This window comes from Carya illinoinensis, chromosome 4 (genome assembly GCF_018687715.1).
Source record: "Carya illinoinensis cultivar Pawnee chromosome 4, C.illinoinensisPawnee_v1, whole genome shotgun sequence".
NCBI lineage: Eukaryota > Viridiplantae > Streptophyta > Magnoliopsida > Fagales > Juglandaceae > Carya > Carya illinoinensis.
The window spans coordinates 7,103,790-7,126,193 of record NC_056755.1 but is presented as its reverse complement, the minus strand read 5'-3'; the positions used below and the strand labels follow the sequence as shown (position 1 = coordinate 7,126,193).

At 34.7% G+C, this 22,404-nt stretch overlaps 3 protein-coding genes across 5 annotated transcripts; 2 read left to right on the top strand and 1 right to left on the bottom strand.

The window, feature by feature from the left end:
- The first annotated feature begins 1,352 nt into the window (after nucleotides 1–1,352).
- LOC122306799 lies at nucleotides 1,353–2,962 on the top strand. Its single transcript, XM_043119316.1, has 3 exons — nucleotides 1,353–1,684; nucleotides 1,815–2,141; nucleotides 2,380–2,962. Exons 1-3 carry the CDS (start codon nucleotides 1,606–1,608, stop codon nucleotides 2,526–2,528), a joined length of 555 nt encoding a protein of 184 aa, XP_042975250.1. The 5' UTR covers nucleotides 1,353–1,605; the 3' UTR covers nucleotides 2,529–2,962.
- A 5,467-nt stretch (nucleotides 2,963–8,429) lies between these two features.
- Nucleotides 8,430–11,679, bottom strand: LOC122308002 (tubulin beta-1 chain-like). Its single transcript, XM_043121151.1, has 3 exons — nucleotides 11,115–11,679; nucleotides 10,030–10,299; nucleotides 8,430–9,457 (listed from the first exon to the last, which is right to left on the bottom strand). Exons 1-3 carry the CDS (start codon nucleotides 11,506–11,508, stop codon nucleotides 8,778–8,780), a joined length of 1,344 nt encoding a protein of 447 aa, XP_042977085.1. The 5' UTR covers nucleotides 11,509–11,679; the 3' UTR covers nucleotides 8,430–8,777.
- Nucleotides 11,680–14,292: 2,613 nt separating this feature from the next.
- Nucleotides 14,293–21,417, top strand: LOC122308525 (actin-depolymerizing factor 7). Of its 3 annotated transcripts, XM_043121892.1 has the most exons (7): nucleotides 14,293–14,733; nucleotides 15,189–15,330; nucleotides 16,434–16,525; nucleotides 16,702–16,795; nucleotides 18,430–18,554; nucleotides 20,146–20,405; nucleotides 20,925–21,417. In XM_043121892.1, exons 1-7 carry the CDS (start codon nucleotides 14,443–14,445, stop codon nucleotides 21,073–21,075), a joined length of 1,155 nt encoding a protein of 384 aa, XP_042977826.1. In that variant the 5' UTR covers nucleotides 14,293–14,442; the 3' UTR covers nucleotides 21,076–21,417. The 3 variants fall into 3 exon arrangements, with proteins under 3 accessions (XP_042977826.1, XP_042977824.1, XP_042977825.1); XM_043121891.1 differs by lacking the exons at nucleotides 14,293–14,733; nucleotides 15,189–15,330; nucleotides 16,434–16,525; nucleotides 16,702–16,795; nucleotides 18,430–18,554 and adding exons at nucleotides 19,413–19,543; nucleotides 19,854–20,016; XM_043121890.1 differs by lacking the exons at nucleotides 14,293–14,733; nucleotides 15,189–15,330; nucleotides 16,434–16,525; nucleotides 16,702–16,795; nucleotides 18,430–18,554 and adding an exon at nucleotides 19,133–19,543.
- Nucleotides 21,418–22,404: the final 987 nt, after the last annotated feature.

Here is a 22,404-nt window from a genome sequence, read left to right as displayed (position 1 = left end):
TTTATTATTATTTTTTTAATTCTTTATTGAAGGAAACAGATATATGCATTAAGTTTTCTAAAATTATCATCAAATTTTCTAAAGTTGGCCAGTCTTACATATGTCATTGAGAGACAAGAAAAGACATGCACTCCTTTCTTGCATTCATTTCTTGCTTGAAACTAATTAAGACTTGTAAAGAGCTACACATAAAGTTAATTTTATATTATTTATAAGAGTGAGTTTATCAAACATGATTAGATGGTACTCAATAAATCTTACATGTACACTTTATGATCAATCTCTCTACTTTAAATCCTATAATTTAAATTACATGTGTTTCGATTAATGTGTTACTTGACCCACTAGCTAGCTTATGAATAACGTAGAAAAAAACTATTTTAACTATGAAAAAATTACATAAAAATAAATTTACAAATTTATATAACTCAATTCGATAAGTCCAAGTCTCTACCATTTGAAATTTCCTTTTGCAATAATTTGTGTCCTACACGGCTCTCTCTGACCCACGGGCGCAAGTAATTCAGCTGTTATAATTAATTAATTAGGAGCTTAAAGGCTCTATTTATTTAAAGAAATTAGGTACACATCCCTACTTGCAGGAATTGAAAGTTTTTAATTAGTCAAATCAATGGATTGAAATAATATTCTATAAATTTTTTATTCAAACATTTTTCAACAATTTGAATTATAACACTACGTAGATACCGTTACGATAAAAATTGAGGTCATGTACTTGCCCACGACCTCATCATATAAATCGTAGAAAATTTGATCTACTCCAATCATTAAAAAAAAATAGGCAATTATGACTAATTTATAACAACGAAAAGAGTATTAATAATCAAATTTTTTTTTTGTTGTTATAAATTAGTCGTAATTGTCTATTTTTCTTATAGTGAATATTCAACCTACGAGAACGGATTAGCTATTGAGAGAGAGAGAGAGAGAGAGACGGAGAACCTACTTTCATGATCTTGCGATGCATGCAGAAGAGAAGAAAATTTAGAAAAGCTTAGCTCTTTTGCTGATCTTGCATGTCTTCAAATGCATGCACATTATGGCACGTGTCGTGGCATGCATGGATGCTACTGCATGCATGCAAAACAAGCACGCAAGGATCCGCCACTGATAGCGGCAGGCATGCATTGACCAGTTAACAGACATCTTCTGCATGTGGGGTCTTAAATTTAATAATTGCAGAGACCTTTGATCGGGATCAGCGGCCATCTTCAGGGTCACACCACCGACAAGAACTTCACTAACATCTAAAGTAAGGTTCAATATTGCTAAAGTAAGGTTCAATATTGCGACCTAATTTATTTATTTTATGCTGAAAACTCCACCTGGCCTGGCCTGTTCCTCGCAGCCCCCCTTTCCCTTTTCCAAATCACGTACCGTCGTGAAATTCATTGAAGCGATTATCTATAAATATGCTCCTAAGTATCCATGAAGTTTAGAACGCAGCATTCCTAGCTCGTACGTTGGAGAATTAGCACAAGTTCTCTACGGTAGGCCAGTACCTTAATTTACACAAACGATCGAGCTATATATTTATTTCAGGCCTCCGTCGGTATCTAGCTACTTTTTCAACAGAACTGTGCCATGGCCTCCAATATTAGCTTGAAGAGTACCATGGCGATCCTGGCTCTTGTGATTGTCTTCTTTGTGCAAGGCACGCTAGGTATAATATATACATATATGGGCACTCGTGATCTTTTTCTTAACGCTATAAATTAAGATTGGATTTATGATTTCTTTCATTCTAATTAGAAGTTAAGTATGCTGATCATGGGTACGTAATTTGCATGCAGGAGGAATAACATGTGAGCATCTTGACCAGGAAACATGTGCGTTCGCTGTGTCATCCTCCGGCAAACGTTGCGTCCTTGAGAAGCACGTGAAAAGGAGCGGAGAGGAAGCATACACATGCCGTGCATCGGAAATTGACGCCGACAAATTGAATGACTTGATCGAGACTGAACAGTGCATCAAAGCCTGTGGGCTTGACCGGAAAACATTTGGAATCTCATCCGATTCTCTCCTAGAGTCTCGCTTCACTGAAAAGCTTTGCTCACCACAGTGCTACGAAAGCTGCCCTAACGTTGTTGATCTATACTTCAATCTCGCTGCCGGTGAAGGTAATTAAGAATCATAATTAATTATATTTTAACTATAGCCAGTTGCTCTCTATAAGCTTAGCCTAGGACAAAGGTTTCTCAAGCTTAACCTGTAACAAATGCTTATATAAGACCTACTCTGAGTGTCTCTCTTTTTCAGGGAATATCTTTTTTCCAGTGAAGCTAAGTAATATTGCTACCAGCTTAATGTGTAGCAATTTAATTATTAACATGAGTTTCTTTCTTATTTGGTACGTAGGTGTGTTTCTTCCCAAATTATGTGAAGCACAAACAAATAATCCAAGGAGAGGGATGTCCGAGATCCGCAGCTCTGGTTATGTTGCACCAGGACCCGTGACATCTGCCAAGTTCACAATTGCACCAATAGTTGCACCAGCTCCACTCTAGAAGAGAAATTTATCCCAATATATATATATATATATATATATATAGTATATGCACGCAATATTACAGATCATGAGTATTTAGGTGCATGACATGAATAATGAAGTCACGCCGAGGGATGATCAGTAGCTAGTTTGCACCATGCATCATTCTACTTTGGCGTGTGCATGATTTAGTTACGAATCTTAAATATTGGGTGTGCTCTTCAAATCAATAAGGCGGTGTGTACGTACGTACGGCCTGCTCATACAGTCATACTTGTCTTTTGTATACGTAGGTTGATTAGGCATTTAATTACAAATATTATACGTAGAAGATATTTGTGTGGTTTGAATATTTCACGGCCTTTGTGTGATTTATTGTATGGTTTGGAAATGAAGAAATTAAAAAAAAAAAAAAAGGTTTGTCAATATATATAATGATTTATCTTGTCCAAATTTCTTCATGATTTCCGGTCCGTGATGATGATGGTGATGGTGATGATCTCATATATAATTACAATATTATTACAGTACTGTTAGGAGAAACACGTACGTCTTCTTCCTCCATTCACGCGCGGCTTCATGATCAATCCACGACATATATGAGGGATAATTGGGAAAATAATTGATTTTTATTGAAACTGGCTAATTATGATCGACTCATGATCATCAATATTACGAAGTAATCTAAACCTAGACTATTCCTAGTTTAATTATTATACAGGCCGGGCCGGCAGCTTCATTAATCAAATTAATGAAAAATATATATATATTTTTAGGAAAAAAATTAAGGCAAGATATTATATATATATTAGAAAAAAAAAGCTGATCAAACAATTAAATCATTATAATAATTATATTATTCCTAGCTAGTAATTAATTATAATGATTTCCAATAATAATTCATGTTTTTTTTAATTAAATTATATACTAATTAAAATGATCCCATGCAAGTTTTTGACTAGTTTTCGAATGTCAATTAATCCCAAACGTTTTCAAATCAGGGTGACCGAATTGCATATATGCAACGTCGGCCTTTCAAGCACCATGCAGTACCCTGGGCGCGAAGGCTTTTGGTTGGATCAATATTACGATTTACGACCCACCCCTAATTCGCAGGATGGCTGCAATGCCTCAGTACGTACCTCATGACAAGAGGTGCTACTGCACCTCGATCGGCCTTGTGGGTGCATGCAACGTCATAAATCAATCCGGCCATGCATATGGGTCAGTATTGGCCTGGAGCTGGCCGGGCGGAATATCAATCCCCTTCACCAAATCCCTTAAGTACCTGAATTTTTACGGATCATGATGTGTCTTTTAACACCTTGTTTGCCGAAGGTTACGTGTATATGTCATGCATACGTGATTCAAATCTTTAACGTCTTCTTTCCAATTAATATAAGGAAGAATATTTATAGGGGCCAGGGGCTCTTGGCCGTACGTCCAAACTAATTTGGGCGTGATTGGCGCTCCTTTTAATAGATTTTTTTCCTAGCTAGTTTCGTGTCTACACGTTTAATTATTGGGTCCTGTTACGCCTACTAGCAGGACGACTATTAAAAAATTATTAACTCTTACTTAGGCGTTGACGACTAGTTTATTCTTTCTTTCTTTTTTAATATTTCTTTAAAAAAATATAAAAATTCGTTAGTAGTAATTTTTTTTTGAGGAAGATACTAGAGCCACCGCTAGGTTAAATTTTTCTTTTCAAATTGTTGAACTTAAAATTTTAAGTTTTGTATAATTATATATCTATACATAGATTTTGATGATAACAAATGAATTCAAAAAATAAAGAAATCTCAAATTTAAGTTGTTTACATAATTGAATCAAGCACATCAAAGAAACAAACATAAGTAAGAATGGAACAAGTTCACATTAACGTTATAGAGTAATGTTATAAATATTTTAAAAATTCAAAATTAGGATTAAGGCTCAAAATTAATATTTTATCATAAAGTATTAAAATACATTTTCTACATGTGCATGAATATTTTGAAAATTAAATTTGAAAATTTTGAAAGATGATTGATTGTCATCTTTTACATGTGCATACCTTGATTAAAGCGTTGAATTTTGAAAATATTAAAGAGGATTGACTGTCATCTTTTACATGTGCATGTTTTATTTGAATATTTTCACAAGTGATTGATGCTTTTTTTGACTTATGCAAAACGTAGATGATTTTGTTTGAAAATTTTGAAAAATAAAGTTTGCTCCTTTTGTCATATACAAAAAGTAAAAAATTAGGTTTGAATTTTTTGAAAAGTAAAGTATGCTCATTTTTTCATATGTCAAAAGTAAAAGATTATGTTTGAAATATTTGAAAAATGAATGATGTTGTCTTTGACAATTGAAAAAGAAGAACATTTTATTTGATTTTTTTGAAAAAGTGAATGATATTGTCTTTGACATGTGAATCTTTTTAAATTTGAATATAAAGTCTTATATGCCTATAAATAGATCATTTAAGAGTTTCACATTTACAACACTAAGAGCATACAACATTCATTCAAAGATTTCAAACACTCTTCTCTAAGAATTGAGCCTTAATTCTTGTTCATTTTGAGAGATATAGTTTGCGTTGTATTATTCTTATTCCATTCATTGAGGAGTGTTTTCTGATAACCTACCCACTATCAGCTTTTGTATCAGTAAAAGGGTGTGTATAACCCTTGTGCGTGTAGAAAGTGTTCTACACATGGAATAGTTGAATCACCATGTGTAAGGTGATTGTAAGTGTAGAGAGTATTCTACATGGATCTTTTGTAGCGGTATTGTTTAAAAGTGTAATAGGTTTCTATCTCCACCTGAAGGAGGTTGAATAGTGAATTTGAGAATTCTCAAGGGGTAGCTTGAGGCGAGGATGTAGGCAGTGGGGCTGAACCTTGTTAACATACTGAGTTTGCTTCTCTTACCCTTACTCTTTATATTTATTACTATTTCGTATTTTGTTTATATTTTATATTATATATTTGATTTATAATTGTTATTTTTTTTAATATAACTCAATTCACCCCCCTCTTGTGTTAGTCATCTGGGCAACACAAATATTTTTAAAAAATATAAAAAATTTATAATAATATTAAACAATTTTTTCTTAATTGTTAAGAAAAAAAGGGGGCCAACAGCGAGAGCCACCAGTAGTAGCCAAAGCATTTTCCTTTTTTTAAATGTTAGTAATTTTTTTTAACATTTTAAAAATATATATACTAATGATGACTTTGAGCGTTGTACTTGAAGGGGCTAGTTAATTAGCATTTTTTTAATTAATTAGGGCCGGGTGTTAATGTGATATTGATCCCATGTTGAGTGATATATGGTAAGCATATGCAGTTAGTATCTTATATTAATTGGAATGAAAAATTTTTACTCTTTATAAATATTATTATAATGAATTTTATTGATTAACTAGTCATTTTAAAATATATGCACGTGCCCAAATGTGGTTTGAGTATCTCTTGGGGCCTTATAAATTGTATCAAAGCGACAGAGCTTATGACAATTATAAATGTCAGATTTGAGTCATGTCACCTATAATGGATGGACTACTATAGCTTATTCATTATACTTGACTCCAATTATATATAATTTGAAAAGTAGAAATTAATATTGCTCTTTACAATGACTTCAATTGTATCATTGACAAATTTTTAAAATAATCTCATTTCATATCAACATTCAAATACCATTTAAATACAAAGATTTTTCAATTTTAAATTTTTAACTTATTCATCTATTCATTATATAACCATTACAACTTTCTTAAACTTTCAAATAAAACATAAAAACACAAACACGTTGCCTGCTCCATTTAACCGCTTTGTAAATTTTTTTATTTAATAATTAAAGAAGTTATTTTAAATGTATTGATATATTTTTTATTTTTTAAAAATATTTAAAAATAAAATTAAATTAAATTAAATTTATAATTAAAAAAAAAAAAACTGAAAAGTAACTTACGGTAAGGTTGACCGCTCGTGTGAAAAAAGTAATAATTGCTCCCAGCATTAATGAACGCATATTTTTGCCAATTTAAATTGCATGCAGGTAGCGTTACGTAACAAATTCCACGTACCGACACGGCCAAGGCCGCAACGCTAGCACAAATATTCTTTATTTCTTTTTCGTTCTAATCATCATCATGTGCATTTTTGTGGTGCAACAGAGAACAAAATTTAGCATTTATACTAAATATTAAATTTGGGAACCTTCATCGATCACTACCGACGTCCTGCAGATCATGAAAACGACCTGTTTTCACATGCAAGTTAAGTGAGGGCATGCATGACGATACAGCTAGCTATAGCCATGCATCCGCCATTATAGCAGCATTCAGTCATTGACTAGTATTTGAAATCTTCTGCATGGGTCGGGGATCGTAGAGGAACCATTCAAGCACGGACCTCCATGCATGCATCCACCAAGCGGATCCGGCATACATCTTCTTCGCTAACCTCCAAAGTAAGATTCAGTACTGCGACCTTGATTTAATTTCTTAAACTTGAGATTCTTCTCTGTGTCTGTTTTTCCATTCTACAGTGATCATTGAAGCAACTATAAATGCTCCTAGCAACCCATTAAGCTTTGCAGAATACTGACTCGTACGCAGAAGAAACACAGATCAGTCTTTACCACTACTTTTACGAAATTCTAATTAATTTAGGCATCCAGTGCCGCCAATATATATCTTCTTTTACGTTGGAACTGCGTCATGGCTTCAAAATATATTAGCTTGAAGACCGGCCTGGCGATCCTGGCTCTTGCCCTTTGCTTCTTTGTGCAGATCACTCTCGGTACGTTTGGTCTAAGTTTTCCAATTTCCAACACTAAAACCAGGATCAAGAAACCTACCACTTGTCCTCCTTTATATCCACGCATGTTCTTATAATTAATTTCTTAATGCTAGGATGTTGGATTTATTATAGCTACCTTACAATTTATTGGTACGTAAAATTACATTTTCATGATATATGAGCTAGATTAGTACTCGTGAAAATTCACCTATTGTATATGTTTCTAATCCACTGTGATCATCGTATAAATCCTACCTTCGAAATCTTCACGCATTACTGCATTAAATTCATGAACCATTTAAGGCTGCTAGCTTCTTGTTAGGAGTTATGATTCGGTTTTCATCCAACCATGGTAATTAATTGCAGGCAAGAGGAGTAACATGTGAGCATCTAGACCGGGACACGTGCATTCACTAAGTTATGTGTGTACGTACTACCTAGCTCATAGTCATGATCTGTAGAGGCTTTATAGAAGGTACTTGTGCGGTATCGTAGTCATATTGTTTGTGTGCTTTTTTATATGGTTTGGAAATGAAAGGAAAGTTTATTTATAGGGCTGTTGTGTCCAACTTGAAATTCATATGATGGAAGAAAGAAAAAATCCCAAACATCTGATTGCACTCTTTTTGTTCTTTTGTTGTCCTACATCTAATGAGCATCAAGTGTGAACTAATTAATGAGTGTAACATACAATATATATATATATATAAATATATATTGTGTGGAACAATTCCTATTCCTACATATTATGCGTTAGTCTAGGGTGTGCTCAAGAGTCAAGAGGAAGAAAACCGTGGTTGAGTTGGACTGCTGTGGTTCTCAATTATGGCCCCTTTGGATAGGTCCCTGATCTTAAGCAATAATACCAAATGCTTTTACTGAAATTACGCCCGAGTCATGTCACATGTCAACAATGAAGTCAGCAATTAGGAGTTTCTGCCTAATGTTTTTCAGTCAATTTTTAGTTAGTGGAATTGATATCAATAGTCAGAACCGTTGTTAGAAAGAAAGCAAAGGAGTTTGGATGAAGTTACTGTCTTTATACTTTTCACCAACTTTATGACGTCCCCTCTTGATTTTCTGGATACTTGCCTTCTTGGTTCAGCTAACGCAAATTGGGGAATTTGAGCTGAAAAGTGAGTTCTGTAATGAGATGAATGATTACAAAACTGTGTCCGGGTAAACTTCATAAACGTGTAAGAAAAACAGAAGAAAACTATGGGGCTAGACCACAAACCGATTCACCCTACCTGCTAAGCTCCTACTTGATCAAAAACAAAACTCATAGTAACACGTCTAAAAAACAGAGCTCCATAGACTATAACACCAAAAACAAACGAGAGACAGCATGCCTAAAAACCAACCATATTGCAAAAATCCAAACCCCAAATAAGGTATTCAGGAACAGAACAGACACATTGACACGACAACATGAGTGTAACAAGCGGAGAAACATATATTATATTAGTACTTAAGCCTCCTCCTGAATTTCCTCCTCATCTTCATAATCATACCCATCCTCATCTGCTGTAGCATCTTGGTACTGCTGGTACTCAGAAACTAGATCATTCATGTTGCTTTCTGCCTCTGTAAACTCCATTTCATCCATCCCTTCTCCAGTGTACCAATGCAGGAAAGCCTTTCTGCGGAACATGGCTGTAAACTGTTCACTGACTCTCCTGAACATTTCCTGGATTGATGTGGAATTGCCAATAAATGTTGAAGCCATTTTCAAACCAGTTGGAGGGATATCACAAACAGTGGACTTAACATTGTTGGGGATCCACTCAACAAAGTAGGATGAGTTCTTGTTCTGCACATTAATCATCTGCTCATCCACTTCCTTAGTGCTCATCTTGCCACGGAACATGGCAGATGCAGTTAGATATCGGCCATGTCGAGGATCAGCAGCACACATCATGTTCTTTGCATCCCACATCTGTTGAGTGAGCTCAGGCACAGTAAGAGCGCGATACTGCTGTGACCCACGGGATGTAAGTGGAGCAAATCCAACCATGAAGAAGTGCAACCGAGGAAATGGGATTAGATTAACCGCAAGCTTGCGGAGATCTGAATTGAGTTGACCAGGGAAGCGAAGGCAGCAAGTAACCCCACTCATGGTGGCAGAAATCAAGTGATTCAGATCTCCAACTGGAATATACAAAAATTATTAGTCAGCCGGGTAGAGGTATCAAATATTGATTTAGTCTAAAATGAAGAATATACACACGATTCAAATAAAATAAAAGATCCCCAACTCTTGCACTATACCCGAACTAATAGAACAAGTCCAGGGACCAAACATACAAACACTTAACTTCGCTAATTGATTTCCTTTCAAATATTCCCAATAATATTATCTATCCAAATCTCTTTTTCTGATAAGTAATTAACTATCCCAGTCTATCCCAGCCACGCATGCGATTCTGGTTTTAGTCACTCAGTACTAATCTTCCAAGAAAGCAAGAGGCTCGAGTCTGCATGTGGAACTAACCCAAACTAGTCCCTTTGTGTTGTTTCAGAAACAAGGCTGAGCCAACCAACATCAGCTATCGTTTTTCATTGAGTAAGCCAGCATCATCGATCTAAGATGAGAATAGAGGATACCTTTTAAGGCCATATTCCAAGGGTTCACTGAATTAGGTAAGACAACTTACTGCTTTTCACCCCTTAACTAAATAAAAAATAATAATGGCCCAAAAAAAAAAAAAAAAAAAACTCACAGCTTGGAGTGGTGAGCTTCAATGTTCGGAAGCAAATGTCATAAAGAGCTTCGTTGTCTAAGACCATACACTCATCTGCATTCTCCACGAGCTGATGAACAGAGAGCGTTGCATTGTAGGGCTCAACAACTGTATCAGACACCTTAGGAGATGGGAAAACAGAGAAAGTGAGCATCATTCGATCTGGGTACTCTTCTCTGATCTTGGAAATGAGAAGAGTTCCCATGCCTGACCCAGTTCCTCCTCCCAAGGAGTGGCAAACCTGAAACCCTGAGAGTAAGGAAAATAAATAAATAAATTCGTTACCATCACGGGATATGATATCCAAGGCCTACGAAATTATAAAACATGCTACCTTCATACCGAAATCCCTACAAAAGTAGAAGTTAAAATCAAACAAAGTCATGAAGAATTTGATCAACAAAGCTACTCGGCACAGGACTCAGATTCTATTAGTCTCCAAAAGCTTTGGAAGTTTTATACAACCAGCTGGAGGCCAAGTCCCTCACTCCTAATCGCAATCAACCAACGAAAAAAGAAAATAGTTATCAATAACACAACCCATTTTTGGATAATGCGAAGAAACAATAACTGATTCTTCGAACTTCATTTCAGTACATCAAATTGTGCAGCTGTTTGTATAATAATAAGTGAGGCCCCCAAAATATCAATCCATTGAAGTAGGTCGGTACCAAAACAAGGATTTTTTTGAGAAAAAAATAGAGGGTTTTTCCGAAGCACAAATACTTAGCAAGCAAGCAATGTCGGATTTAGATGTTGGAAAACAAGAGTAAGTAATCCTCATTGCATGATGAATGTTTAACATGATATCGAAAGCGCGATATAAACCAAAATAAAATCATAAAACGCAAAATGCTCATGAAAGCAATTTCCACAATTAGAATACAGGAATAATACATAAAAGATGTCCCAATTAAATAGAGGCTTCCTAAAACGAAGAGAGTTAGTAATACAACAAAGATGAGAGGGACAGAGACAGAGAGAAAACAAAGTTAAAACCTCGGCCTAACTTACAGAAACAAAGAAGACGGTAGAAAATAGAGAAGAATATTGGCGTGGAGTACCTTGCAAGCAGTCACAGTTCTCGGCCTCCTTCCTGACGACATCGAGAACGGAGTCGATGAGCTCGGCACCCTCGGTGTAATGGCCCTTGGCCCAGTTGTTGCCGGCCCCGGACTGGCCGAAAACGAAGTTATCGGGGCGGAAAATCTGGCCGTAAGGGCCAGACCTGACGCTGTCCATAGTGCCGGGCTCGAGGTCCATGAGGACAGCGCGGGGAACGAATCGGCCGCAACTGGCCTCGTTGTAGTAGACATTAACGCGCTCGAGCTGGAGGTCGTTGTCGCCCTGGTACCTCCCGGTAGGGTCGATCCCATGCTCCGCGCACACCACCTCCCAGAACTTCGCCCCGATTTGGTTCCCGCATTGCCCGCCTTGTACGTGAAGGATCTCCCGCATCTTCAAGCTTTCTCACTGTGAGAGTCCGTCTCTGTGTGTGTGGTGTGTGGGTTTGGGAATGCCGAGAGTTTTGTGTTGTTTTATAGGCCGTCAATGACGGGGTATAAACGGCGGCATTCAGTTGGCCCTTTGGGTTTCAAAAAGAGTGATTTTGCTCTGAATTGCATAATTCATATTTACGTTCTTAGAGCATTCATATTGGTCTATGTATATATATATACAAAGTCATATTTACATAATATGAGCTTAAATTCATCTATATTAGATTATGCATCTTCAAATATTTGCATAACTATGAACAGTACCTTTACATGTTTAAAGATCTACTATTCACTCTCCAAAACATATTTTATTCATTCTTTTTCTCTCCTCCCACTCTCTTTCTACATATTTTACCTTTAAATATTTTACTATATATTTTACTCATTCGCTCCCCAAAAAATATTTTACTTAAATATTTTACATATTTGAATATCAAACCCTATTAAAAAAAAAGCAAAAAAATAAAATAAAATGATAATATTTTATTATTATTTTGTCTTAAATTTGCATAAGTCAATGTGGAAATTTTGCTTATATGATAAATTGGATCTCTAAAAGATGTGATTTTACATATGCATATGCCTAAACTAATGTGAATGCTCTTAGAGTGGGTGCACATTTCTTCTATAAAATTGAACAAATTTGATATCCTTTTAACACAAAAACATTTATTTTCAATGATGAGACTCATTTTTAATGGTAAAGATAGTTACAAATCTATATCTCTCATTACTTCCATGCCAAATGTACAGCCGAAGCTTTGTGTGGCCCCAAAAATATACAAAAACCGATAAACAATTGAGATGAACAAGAACAGAAGCAATGTTTGTTCTGAAAATCAAGTGAAACCAGACGTATAGATCACTCTGAAGTCTGATTCCTTCCTCACAAAGCTAAGATGTGCAGTCTTTCCCATGGGTCCAAGGCCAGCAACTAGCCTAGGGATTATAATATAATTTCCAAACCAATTTACCTTGTTGAAACTACCCATCTCATAACGCTTTGTTGTGCATTTAATGGTTGTATCTTTTGCACTTTGATTCCTTGACACAGAGATATTCAATCATTTTGAGGCATCTATGGTTCTGGTGGTGACCCAAAAAAAGGTGTGCTTAGATCTTGGTACGCTGGCTTGCCAAGCAACCATGGCATCCTATGCAATACAACGAAACATAAGCATTTATTTTGGAAAAGATATTTACAACCGTGAATTGTATAATCGCCGTATAATTATTTTAAAAAAAATGAATAAAACATGAAATTCACATGAAAAAAATTAATTTTTAAATGTGAATCCCACTCTTTTTAAAAATAATTACGTTATATTTAGCCACTTCACAGTTATACGTAAAATTACTATATAAATGTATGGAAATAATTGATATTCATGAAGCAATGACTAATGCCTAAAATCATGGTGTTGATTGATTTTTTTGATTTGGTATACAAGACATATACAAGTTCTTGCCCCCAAATTATTTGTGCATGGAATATAACCCATAAACGAATAAAATTGTTACTTGTGGGGAGGGTAAATTACAATTTACACTTTTGGTTAAAATCGACTCTTAGATCACTCCCAATGGTTTGTGTATATTTTGTTTATAATAAATTATCAAAATTCAATTTTTTTTTAATTTTAAATAATGACTTTTACAATATATCATACATCAACTCATCTGTACTTTTTGTTCTATATTATTTGAATATTACTTCTAAGTATTTTATTTATTTCAAATATTCTTTCTAAGTACAAATAAATTTGCAAGATCCCAATATATTTTTATATTTACAATATCTACTCATATACAATATAATATGATTTCTTCCTATACACACAATAAAAAAAATTATAAGAAAAAAAATTAAAAAATATAAAATCAAAAGATTAAAAAAAAAATGTGATTATAGTATGAGAAGAAATATTAGATACATACAATAACAAATCATTTCATTCCTAGTCATGCATCTAGCAAAATATTAAATCTCATTTCATCTAGCAAAGTACTAAGAGGATTAAAAAGTGGAAAGAGAAATGAATAAAAAAATTTAAATAAACGAACAATGCCAACTAAATTTAACGAAATAAATGGAAAATAAAGATGAAATACTCTCGACTAGAGTGTTAAATCTTTTTTTCATTATACTCTCGTCTTTGATCAAGTTAATCATTCGATTTCATAAGAATAATGATATTCATCATTTTAATTATCATATTTTATGATATGATATTAGATAATTGAAGATTTTTTTTATTTTATTTTACTTATGAACCTATTATCTAATGCTACATCATGAAATAATAAAAATACGATGAATAGATTTTTTTCATTTCATTAATTTGTTAAAAGTTTCAAGTCAACACCGTTAAATACAAGTCACGTGTGTATCATATTTTAAAAACTAAAAAACACATAAATGATATTAAAAAAATATCATTTAGAAATTAAAAATATTCTAAAATAAAATTTTAATTAAAAATAAATATCATTTGTATTTTGTTGTCGATATCTATATATATGTCAAATAATATTTAAATAATCATAAAGTATGGATCGCAAGATTCTTTCATCTAATCATAAGCTTTTAATTTATAAGATAAATGAATGCTTATTAGAACAATTCTCAAGACATAAAAAGACAATTTAATAATTCTTCATATATATGCCCGCATAGTATATAATAAATGTAAAAATAATAATTAAAAAAAATGTAAAAACAATAAATTTATACCGTGCTTGTAGTGATCTCGAGAATAGCCGATCGCCGCTCCTCCTGGCTTAAACCCTCTCGTTTCGTCCCAAAGAAAAGCGGCAAAAGCCTCCCTCCTCGGCTCCTTCCTCAGAATCCCTCTTCTACTCGTGCTAGAGCCTACACGCTGTCCGTCCAAAAATGGTGAGCCAAAGACAGAGGCTAGCTCGTAAGAAGTACAGAGAAGCTCACCCGGATTTGTTCCCTAAGCCGGAGCCAACGCCACCCAAAGACCCAGACAAGAAGAAGAAGAAAAAGAAAAGCATGTTCAAGCGCAAAAAGGCAGACTCTAACAAACCTGTTAGAAAGGGCTTTAAGAAACACCCACTTAGAGTCCCTGGGATGAAGCCTGGTGAGAGCTGTTTCATTTGCAAAGCGAAGGACCATATCGCCAAGTTCTGCCCTGAGAAAGCTGAGTGGGAAAAGAACAAGGTCTGATTTTCTGCATTAATTCTATTTCTTTTTGGGGTTCATATATCTGTACATTTCATTAATTGAAGAAATTTAGTTTGATATCGATTATCTTGTAGATTTTCCTTTCCAAGTACTCTAGAACCTTGAGCGATGTATGTACATAGTTGAAATTATCGTGGGTTTTTTATTCTTTTTATCTCTAATAAGGTAAAAAAGGGGGGAGGTTACTGTGATTGAATTTCATGAGGGTTTTTGGTACCATTGAATCATCGGGATTCCAGTGTGTGATCGAATAAAATGAGGGTTTTCCTAGAGGAAAAAAGAAAAAGAAAAAGGAAATTATAAAATGTGGGTTTGGCTTTGTTGTTTGAAAGGATTTATGGAATTGAAGTTTAATTGGAGAAGGCAAATTGGCTGTTACAGCATTAAATGAACTTACAGTGTTGGTTTTCTGTGTCGTGTGATGATTGCAGATATGTTTGCTTTGTCGGAGACGAGGGCATAGTCTCAAGAATTGCCCTAACAAGAATGGTGCGACGGTGGATAAGAAGCTTTGCTATAATTGTGGGGAAAGTGGACATTCACTTGCGAACTGTACCCAACCTCTTCGAGAAGGTAAACAACCTTATGTTTGCTTTATGGAACGTCAATTTGTCTTATGATTTGGAGTACGTCTTTGCTGACTCAATTTAGATATCATGTTAGCCTGTCAGAGAGATATTCCACGTTGCATTGTCTTTTATTATTAGTGTTATTGTTAGTATGATTATTATTCTGCTTTTGACCATAAATGGGCTTATTGGATATATCTACTCATATTAGATACTGAGCAAACCATAGTACATCATAATTGGTGAAAGTAAAAATAGAACACTCTCTACACTATATACAAGGGAAAATCATTGAAATCTCAAAAACAGCAACTCCACTCCATCAACCAGCAACAAACTCCTCATCTCTCCCAGAATATCCAGCCAATCAAAATGCAACCGATTGACACCACTTGCACGAGATTTGGCTGTAGCATGTGCGACTTGATTAATTTCTTTGCCACTTTTCCTTCTCCTACTACACTAATAATCACTTGATATTTGACTTGACTGTGTTTGGAAATGTAGTGTTATGGAATTTCTACAGATATTAAAACGTACATCTAGTTTCTAATCTGGGCCAGTCATCGTTTTTGTGAGAATATTTTTTTCTGTAATGATATTGATGCTTTATTCCTTGATAACAGATATCATTTTATGTGAAGAAAGAACTACATCTCTATGACATTTGCTCTATGAACCACATAAAATTTCTATAATGCTATTGGATTGCATGCATGATTTGGAGAGGTTACTTGTACCTTAGTGTGCTATGTACAAATAAAATGCACTAACTATTACTTACCCAAACTTGTTGCATGGATGGCTCTTTCCTCCGTTGATGAAAATGTGATACCCCCCATATGATAAGGATAAGGGTAGATGGTGTATGTGATCTCACATTACTTGGGAAGGAGAAGTTCTTGCTCTTTATAAGGTTCCAATGGGGCTCCAATTGTATTATTGATTAGTCTTTTTGGAGTATAGGCCTTGTGGTTTGGGTCTTTGATTGGGGCATTACAGAAAATCACATGTGCATTTGAGTCAATCTGATTGACCTAGTCGTCTGATTCTTATGTTCTGTCCTTGTTTTGTTATGAACCATAATTGCTTTGTTTGGCATTTCAGGAGGAACTAAATTTGCCAATTGCTTCATATGCAATGAACGCGGACATTTAAGCAAGAATTGTCCTCAAAATACTCACGGAATCTATCCAAAGGTTTACGTATAAACCATCTTGATGTTTAGACTTTCAGAACCCAGAATGTCATTTTTTGTTTGGGGGAGGGGGGCTATTTATAAGGCAGATATATCATTTGTGTTCTGAATCATCCTGGCACTTCCCTTGCAAGTTCAATCTGACGCTTCTCCATGTTTTGTCCTCTTTTTCTTCAGGGGGGTTCTTGTAAAATATGCGGAGGGGTAACACACTTGGCAAAAGATTGTCCAAACAAAGGTTCTATAGCTACTCGTGGACCTGGTAACACATGTAAGTTTAAGATTAAAAATTCTAGAATATTTCTTTTAATTCAGAGTTCTCAGTATTGCAAAGGTAGAATGTTATATTATTGTCATTTGACATTCTAAAAATAAGTATGGTGGTAAACCATTCATTACCATGACTCAAGCATGCTCTTAATATGTTGTGGATTATTGTACACCTCACATATTTCAAAATTTAGAATTTTACATACCAAAACATTGGCATCCAGAATGACCATGCAAAGAAAATGAGTCAAATTGAAGTTTGGATGGGAAAGTTACAGTACTAGAAACATTTACTTTGCATTAATCGTAACCTTGTATAAATTAATTAATGATGAATAAGACTCAGTTGTTGAGTCCTTTGATAGAATAATAAGTTTTTGTGATACTTTTGGCGATTTCATGACTGTAGAGTGGTGAATGATAAGTAGAACTTGCTTTTGGCTTAATCTATGGTACTGCATGAGGCCCTTTAGCGATGCTATTCTTGTTTTCTTTCTCATTGCTGAAAATAAACTGAGTGTTCAATTACATACGATGTTCTGGAGAGGACTTCACTGGAGCCTGGGATTTGTTAGATCTGCACAAACTTGGGAGTGGGTGTTGGTAGTATTTTTAGTTGTATTCAGCATTGTTCATCAAGAAACTATGGCAAGATGTGGGATACTCTGGTGGAGGACTTCACTGGAGCCTGAGATTTGTTATATCTGCACAAACTTGGGAGTGGGTGTTGGTAGGTTTTTTTAGTTGTATTCAGCATTGTTCGTCAAGAACCTACGACAAGATGTGTTGAAGGTTTTCAATCCCTCATTTGTTGGAGGTGAGATATTTTTTAGGGCTTAGAGAAGAGGATTGGGGTAATCTCTTCCACAGAATACAATTTGGTATGTTTTCTGTTTTTAAGAGGCTACTTTGCCTCTTTAAAACAGACAACATGCCAACTTTAAGAGGCTACTTTGCCTACTTACAAAAAAATTAAAAAATTAAAAAAAGAGGCTACTTTGCCTACTTACAAAAAAAATAAGGAAAAAAAAAAGAGGCTACTTTGCCCGGACAGCTGCTGTACTAAAACTGTACAATGGACGCAAGAGAGCAGTTTGGTTGTGAGATTACAACTATCAGCTATGTCCCATGCTTAGGGTTTGGTTGTGAGAAGTGCAGTTATACCTTTCATGGGCTTCGGTTTATTTGCTTCTCATGGTTTCTTGACATTTCTTCTTTATTTTTTTTCTTGCATCCTAACTTGGGGTTGGTTCTCTTTTTAATATTTTTGGGGGAGGGCTGAAGGGGGGGTTTGGAGGCGAGATTTCCCATCTTCCTGTCTATTCTTCTATCATCTTCAACAGATTTCATTACTTTTAAGCGTTGTTTGCCTCTGAGCTTGGCTCAAGTGGTAAATATGGTGGGAATATATCATGCAGTTCAGTCAAGCAGGCCCAAATTTGGGAATAAATTTTATATATTGTGGATAATTCTCGGCGGATATGCAAAACATTTCCCCTTTCCCCTTCTATGTTTGTTTCATTTTATGTATCTCCTCATTATATAACAGTAAGTGTATATTTCTGCATTTCTGTTTGGTTGAAAGAGTCGTCCAGGTGTTCTGATGTCTTTATTTTGCTGGTATTTTATTTTCAGCGGTTGTTAAGGATGAAAGGCCAAGAGGACGGGTGACCAAATTTGTTAGTGGAGACGACCTTGATGATGATTTCTTGACTGATGACACGAATAGTGGTAACAAAGACAAGTCCTCTGAGTCAAAAGTTGGTTCTGCCTCTGGTTCAAAAGAAAGTCATGTAAAACCAAAGAAGAAACAGGAGCCCAAAATCGTGAACTTTGTGGGTTGATAAATTTTGTCCCATGATGCAACTTTTGCTAGAAGCTTGCAACATTCAGTATATTGGAGAGTCTAGAGTTCTTTTTCCCCCCTAAATATTTCTTAATGGAATTTTGGCATTTCTCACCTAATTTTAATGCCATCCCTTTTTGGATGCCATATAATATTTGGTAATTAAGCTGCAAATTTTGGGTTCCAATTGCAGATAAAGAACTAAATTGAAAACCAACAAAAATGTGAATCAGAAATTGTTATCTTTAGTTTGTAAGATACAAAGTTGTGCTTCTTTTTCCTTTTCCATCCGCTGAACATAAGCGTCTCATTCCTTAATGCATTGAAGTTCTGTTCAATGTATATTTGTACTAGGCAAGAACTAAGCCAATAGTTGTTTTATAATATGTTGGAATATATATATATATATATATTTATAAATATATAATTAGCATTACAATTTAAAATGCATACAATCATATTTACTTTGCAAGAAATGATCGTTTTGCTATTCTTTCTTTCTGTGTCTTTTTTCCTCTTTGGATAATCATGGTTTCTAAACAAACCTAATATGTTACACACACATATAATGGTTTGGATAAGGACCTTGGAAAAAAGAAACTCCAAAGAGTCTTTGGGGGTTTTTAATTCATCGAAAATATTGAACCAACAATGGTTGGCCATATAATCATAACGTGGCGATTTGCACTGATAGTTGTGGACATAATCAGCCATAGAAGCATAGAAAATTTTCAACCTTTGTTTCCTCCCCCAAATTTCTCTTCCTCCCCCGCTTTCTTCTCAACTCTTATTATCTCCCCAGAAATAAGGATCTCTCCCTTTTCTTTGCTCTCATTTCTCTGTTTTCTTCTTCTTCTTCGTTTTTTGCAAACCGTTCTGTCTGTTATATTGCTGGAAAACATGGTACGTTAACTCTCTCTCTCTCTCTCTCTCTCTCTCTCTCTCTCTCTCTCTCTCTCTCTCATAATGAGTGATATGAAATCAGAAAGACATGTAAACCATTCAGGGATAGCAGGTGTTGTACAACAATTTGATTAATTAGCATTTTAACATTAGTTAGAAATGAATGGTAGAATTTGTTTGCATTGACAGCCAGACTTCTTAAACTTCTGGATCATCATATTTCCTCTTCATTTCTTTAGCAGCAATCTTTTCCCTTTTATGATTTTTTTTTTTTTTTTTACTTCTATATATATATTCCGCATGCCATCAGTGAAGAGAGTCCTAGGAATTAGGCGACGCAGATCCAGAAAATAGCTGTAGGGAACGTCCTTGTCACTCCTCCCATTACGTAATACGGCATATACTACAACTCTGGTAACACAACCAAATGAAGAAGTTTACATCCTTTGTCCACATATTTGTGATTCAATCTGGTAAAGATAATATGCCGGTGTGCATTCCTTGGTATTGTTTTCCTTAGAAACAAACAGATCCCAGTCAACTTTATTGTCATTCATGCATTTCCGTTTATTTTCTTTTCAAAAACAAAATGTTTGGGATAGGCGAATTCGGCATCTGGAATGGCTGTGAGTGATGAATGCAAACTGAAGTTCTTGGAGCTAAAATCGAAGAGGAACTACCGTTTCATCATTTTCAAGATTGAGAATCAGACGGTTGTTGTGGAGAAGCTCGGAAACCCAGATGAAACCTATGAGGATTTCACCGAGTCTCTGCCTGCCGATGAGTGCCGCTATGCCGTCTTTGATTTTGATTTCATCACCGAGGAGAACTGCCAGAAAAGCAAGATTTTTTTCATTGCATGGTAATTTATGTTCTCTTATAATAAATTCGTCTCTGCATGCATGCTTGGAAATAAAGAATATTAGCAGCATATAACCACCATTAAATCCTACTGTGTTAGCAGTTTCAACGAGTTGGCATTAGAGAAAATAGAATAATTCTACTTATGTAGACCCTACTTCATGTGTTGATTTCTCCCATTTAGGACCATCTGCAAGTTCAGTCCAAAACTCGAGGCAAACTTGGGGTATGAGGGGAATCGGGGGATGATCTTTTCAAAGTGTAACACTTACTGCTGCTTTTGAGCATAAATCATGGAGAATTTGATTCCCAAAGTAATGAAATTTTTTTCAAAATGCGAATTACACAATGAGGCTAGAGATTGGATGCCAAATTATGTTTGGTTTCATGTCTGATCAAGGCTAGCTAGCTGCTAGTCATGGGATACAAAAGACAAACGCACACTCGATCTGAGACATTGCAGTGGATCATAACTCATCTCTCTCTCTCTCTCTCTCTCTCTCGTTTCATCATTTTTCAGGTCACCTGATACATCAAGAGTGAGAAGTAAGATGGTGTATGCCAGCTCCAAGGACAGATTCAAGAGGGAACTGGATGGCATTCAAGTCGAATTGCAAGCAACAGATCCCAGCGAAATGAGCCTCGATATTGTAAAAAGCCGAGCTCTTTAATATCTTTAATATTCTCATTTTTCCCTTTCCATGTTCAGGCCCTTTCCAACAATTACATTCTATATATAATCATCATGGACAACATTTAAAACCATAGGATCCTCCAAACACTATGTTTTTCTCTGCAAATTATATAAACCCTCATGCTTTGACGATGATGGCCATAAAGAAGCCGGCCCCTCATCATTCTCATATGATCAATTTGTTCACTTTTAAGGCATTGAGAATTTATATTTGTCCTTTAAAGGATCATGTAGGAGAATGTGTGTAAAGATTCAGTTTTCCGGGAGTTTGTCTGGCTGCGATTATAGCCAATGGAATGGAGCAACTTTGCTTTGGAGAGATTCATGTCTTCAAGTTTGTCTGGCTGCGATTAGACCCTCTGGGGCGTGCGTGTACTAATTGTTTTACTCTTTGCTTCAATCTTCAACAAAGACTGCCAAGCATTATCTACTAATTTGGTTCCTCGCTCGAGCCAACAACTTGGTGAGTTGATTGGATAATGAAGTGATCTAGATATTTCGTGAATAGTGAAGAAAAAGTATTAAAAAATATTAAAAAGTAAAGAATATTAACACAAAATAATAAAAAATAGGTAAAAAATAAAGATTAAATAATAAATAATAATAAAATATTCTCAATCACCAACATTACCGTCACCTTATAGTTATTGCACTAGTCTTCTCAATTTTTTTTTCTTATATTTATTTATATATAAAGAAATTCCACTAATTATTATTATTATTATTATTACTTTCACCAATATATGCTTTATTAAATAATAATTCAGATTATATATAATAAATATAGCGGATCGAGTTAGTTAACAATTTTTTATTTTTTCTACGTGTTTGATCTGAACTTGTTAGCCTTTATTTTTTGGTAAAATTCCATGAAAAATGATAGCATTACTATTACATTATTACTTATTTACTACTCTTTTTTTATTTGATTTTTTTTATAAATTTTTATTTTACTTAATGATTAAGAAAATGGATATTAATAAAGTTATATATTTTTTTTTAATTTTTTCTTAATGATTAAAGATGTTAAAAAAATGCTTAAAAGAAAATGAAAAAAAATAAAAAAAAAATTGATATAAACAAATAGTAGATGAGTAATAATAAGATAATAAGTCTATCACTATCCAAATTACACATTAAATTCACATGTGGCAGATCATATGGATTTCTGTAGATGTCTGACTATGACACGTCCTATTCAAAATCTTGCATTGCTTTATCTAGCTAGGTACTTCTATAGCTACCGCTAGAAGTTTCTACTAGTCTTAAATATTTTTTATTTTTGTTTTTCTTTTTAACATCATAT